Source organism: Phragmites australis, chromosome 2 (genome assembly GCF_958298935.1).
Source record: "Phragmites australis chromosome 2, lpPhrAust1.1, whole genome shotgun sequence".
Taxonomy (NCBI): Eukaryota; Viridiplantae; Streptophyta; class Magnoliopsida; order Poales; family Poaceae; genus Phragmites; species Phragmites australis.
In genome coordinates, this window is record NC_084922.1 from 9,725,212 (window position 1) to 9,728,812 (window position 3,601).

Consider the following 3,601-nt stretch of genomic DNA (forward strand, 5'->3'; position numbering starts at 1 on the left):
GCCCGTACATGCATGCATGCATGGACAGGGGGCGCCACACAGATACAATCATACAAATGCAAATATGCAGTGAAACGGGAAGCCAAAATAATCAGCATCCGATTCAAGTGTCGCGCCGTACAAAGTTCAGGTCCCATGCGACACACCCCGGACCGGGCGATCGAACTGAACCCAAACCCGAGCGCACATCTATATATATATTGCCCAGCTCGAACACCACTTCGAAACCGTGGAGACACACACACACACACATATCACAGAGTCTCGACGCGCACGCACTAGACTACTAGCTCGTACTTGCACTGTACAGCGGAGAGGTCGGCTCTACCTAGGTAGGTAGAGCCAACGATGGCGGCTGAGTCGACGGACGTCGTGGCCGATGGCGGCGCGGATGCGGCCGGCAAGGCATGGGAGTGGGAGGAGCGCGTTGTGTCGGCGGTGCCCGCGGCCTCCGCGGATGAGGCGTGGGCGCTGCTGTCGGACTTCCTGGCGTTCCACCGGTGGCACCCGCGCGTGGCGGCGTGCCGGCTGGCGTCGGGCACCCCGCGCGCGCCGGGGTGCGTGCGCTACTGCGAGGGCACCCCGGACGGCGACGGGGTGCCACCCGACTGGGCGCACGAGACGCTCCTCGAGTACGACCCAGACCGCCGCTTCTTCCGCTACGAGATGAACGACAACAACATGGGCTTCGGCCTCTTCTTCGCCACGTTCCGCGTCGTCCCGGCCGCCGCCGGCGCCGGCTGCGAGCTGCGGTGGGAGTTCGAGTGCGAACCAGTGCGCGGCACGCCCAGGGAGGCGCTCGTGGCGCGGCTGCAGGCCGGACTCGACGGCATGGCGGCGCGCGTGCGGGACCACGTCCTGGCTGCCCGCGCGGGCTCCGTGGTGGCGGGAGGTCTGGGGGCTGCCGATGAGCTCAAGCTCGACAACTCCATCGCCGTTTAATTCAACCCGTCCACATGCACGCCGTAAGTAGTGCGTTGTCTGGTCGTAATCGCCTCGCTTCTTGTTGCGATTAAGTTGTTGATGAATGATCCTTTAATTATGTACGTACGTATGAAGAACGGTCAGTTACCGTATGTATGTGCTCCATGCACCTGTGTACTGTGCTGTCCTGGGAATAAACGCTGATATTTAGTTACTCATCTTCTCCTATCTCCTTATACATACTATTGTGATTGTTTTTTTAAACGAGTGGAATTAGCGTAATGCGATAGATATACTATTTACCTCCGAGAGCGTAATATATAGAGTACTAGACTTAGAGGGTAAAAAATCACTCTAAAGATAAGACACGTATCACGAGATTATAAATCATAAACTATCAAATCTCCCTGACAGTTGTAACAGGATCGATACGAACAGTCAAACTTTAGAGAAAGCTAATTGTGGAGAACTGAAAGCTGACATCTCGACGGTTGTAATATGAGCGTCATGTCACTGGATTCTGAGACATTAGTGAAAACTGACAAATTGTTCATACGGGTGATAGCCTTTGTACAGATGATGAGATAACCGAGAGCGAGAGTATGGTAGCCGTGGTATACTCTAACATTTTTCATATATACATAAAATAACAAATACAAAGATATATCAATATAATGTAACAGTTTTCATATATATGCCTTACCTGTAAATGTACTACCAGACATGGCCTTTCATTCAGACGAAATATGCACGGACAGTTTTACAATTTTACCACCTCACAAGAGTATGTACTTGCATGCATGTGCGTGGCATGTGGCGTGCTGCTGCCGTTGCCGTTCCCTGCTACGTCAGAGTTGAGACTGATCGATGCCTCAACAATTTAATCCAAAATGAATGTTTGTTCATCTTCAATAAATATTTTTAATGATTTATTATTTATAATATTATTAAAAAAAATTAACACTATTATAATATTCTCTATTTTTTATCTTCAATAGTTATTATATTTCATATCTCCTATTGCTCTCCTTTTTATTTCAAAACTATAGTCATTTCTCACTACAGTATTACCGTAGCTCCTGACATATCGCAAATTTGTTGTCCCCCTATCTAAAGTAGCTCATGCCCGCGTCACTGTAGTAGCACTTGGTAATGTTTCTGCGGGAGCTTTTGCGGACCCTGAGATCTGTATTGGTTCCCGTAGCACTCGATATACTTTGGGAAATTTTCAATCCATAACGATGTGCCTCAGTTACATCATTCAGAAAAAAAAGTAATGACTACAATACTCAATTACATTATAAAAAAAACAATTCTGGGTCAACTGACAACTAGAATGATTCCACGCACGTGTAGTCGACATTTCCTTCGATTTGCCTGAACATGCAACTGATAATCTTAAACGGGACCGTTCAGTTTAAAGAATGTTTCCACATCGATCGCTCATGTCTTACGATCGATGCGTGTTCCGGCTGAAGTTGTTTTGCTCCTAACGTGTGATATACCGCTGCGACGATAAATCAGCAGGCCGGCTCCCGTTGTTACCAACGGCTGAAGACGGTATGCATGCATGTAACAATAAAACGAAGAAAAAATGTTCCAGCTAGCCGTTCATAATTTTTTCAACCTCAATTTAGAACCCGGCAGATTCAGCTCAAAGTAGAGCCTAGTTGAAATGCAAGAGCCTCTCTTTTCGTTGCCGTGAACGTCTCTCACAGGTCATATATCACGGGGAAAAGGGAGAGGGGGGGGGGGGGGGTTTAAATAGTGCGAGCTATCACTGCGTGGCGACTGACGAGCAAGAACGATCGGCCAGGGATGCATTCGGCCCATGCCCAAATCACGTCGTGGCGCAGGACTGCACGAGTGTGCGCTTCACCCATGTGTCTCGAACAAAGTCGAATCGACGAGCTTCATCCACGTCTCATGACCCTGCAGAATCGCATCCAACTCCGCATGGCTCACTCGTGGCTAGCTGCAGCTCGCCGAGTTGCCATCGCCTCCATCAAGTAAATGGGACCGTGCAGGTGCAGTATTGTTGGGCGCGCACGGCCACACTTGCGCTGGTTGTGCGTGCGTGCGGCGACGCGCTCATGTCTCGGCCTTGTTTTGTTGCCGGCCACCGCTGGTAGCTGATTGAGAGTGACGATCAGGCAAAGTGAATAGACACTTTAATTTATTTATTTTTGAAATTGATGTTTTTCTCTTATTCAATCACCCAACGTACTTCTAAAAAAGAATTATAATAAAACATAATATAAACATGCAGCAGAAAAACCGCACATAACAAGAAAGTCTGTGGACTCCGGAGATAGGACCGAAGAGTCTGGAGTTTCCAAGAAAAATCAAAAACCAAACTTGAACATTCAACCAAAGATGTGTCTCATTGTTGGAATCAAATACTATGTTCCACAACAAACCAATACATGACTCATTCCAACACAAAAGTTGAATATTGAGAAAAAGATCACTAAAGAATCAAAAGATGAGCACCAGGTGACGAAAATCTTCAAGATGATTGTCTAAAAGTAAAGAAATTCAAGACCCTATCACATATGAATACGTATGTGAATTTTATGCCTTTAGTATGAAGAAGAACAACCTCCCAATGTGTTAAAATTTTAGCTAAAAAGAAAAACGAAAATAACACCAAAAAAAGAAAAAACTTACACACAAG

The 3,601-nt window shown here is 47.0% G+C and overlaps 1 protein-coding gene across 1 annotated transcript; it reads left to right on the plus strand.

The window, feature by feature from the left end:
* The first annotated feature begins 209 nt into the window (after window positions 1–209).
* LOC133909843 (lachrymatory-factor synthase-like) lies at window positions 210–1,142 on the plus strand. The gene has a single exon (XM_062352390.1). The coding sequence runs from the start codon at window positions 349–351 to the stop codon at window positions 940–942; it is 594 nt and encodes a 197-aa protein (XP_062208374.1). The 5' UTR covers window positions 210–348; the 3' UTR covers window positions 943–1,142.
* The last annotated feature ends 2,459 nt before the right edge of the window (window positions 1,143–3,601 follow it).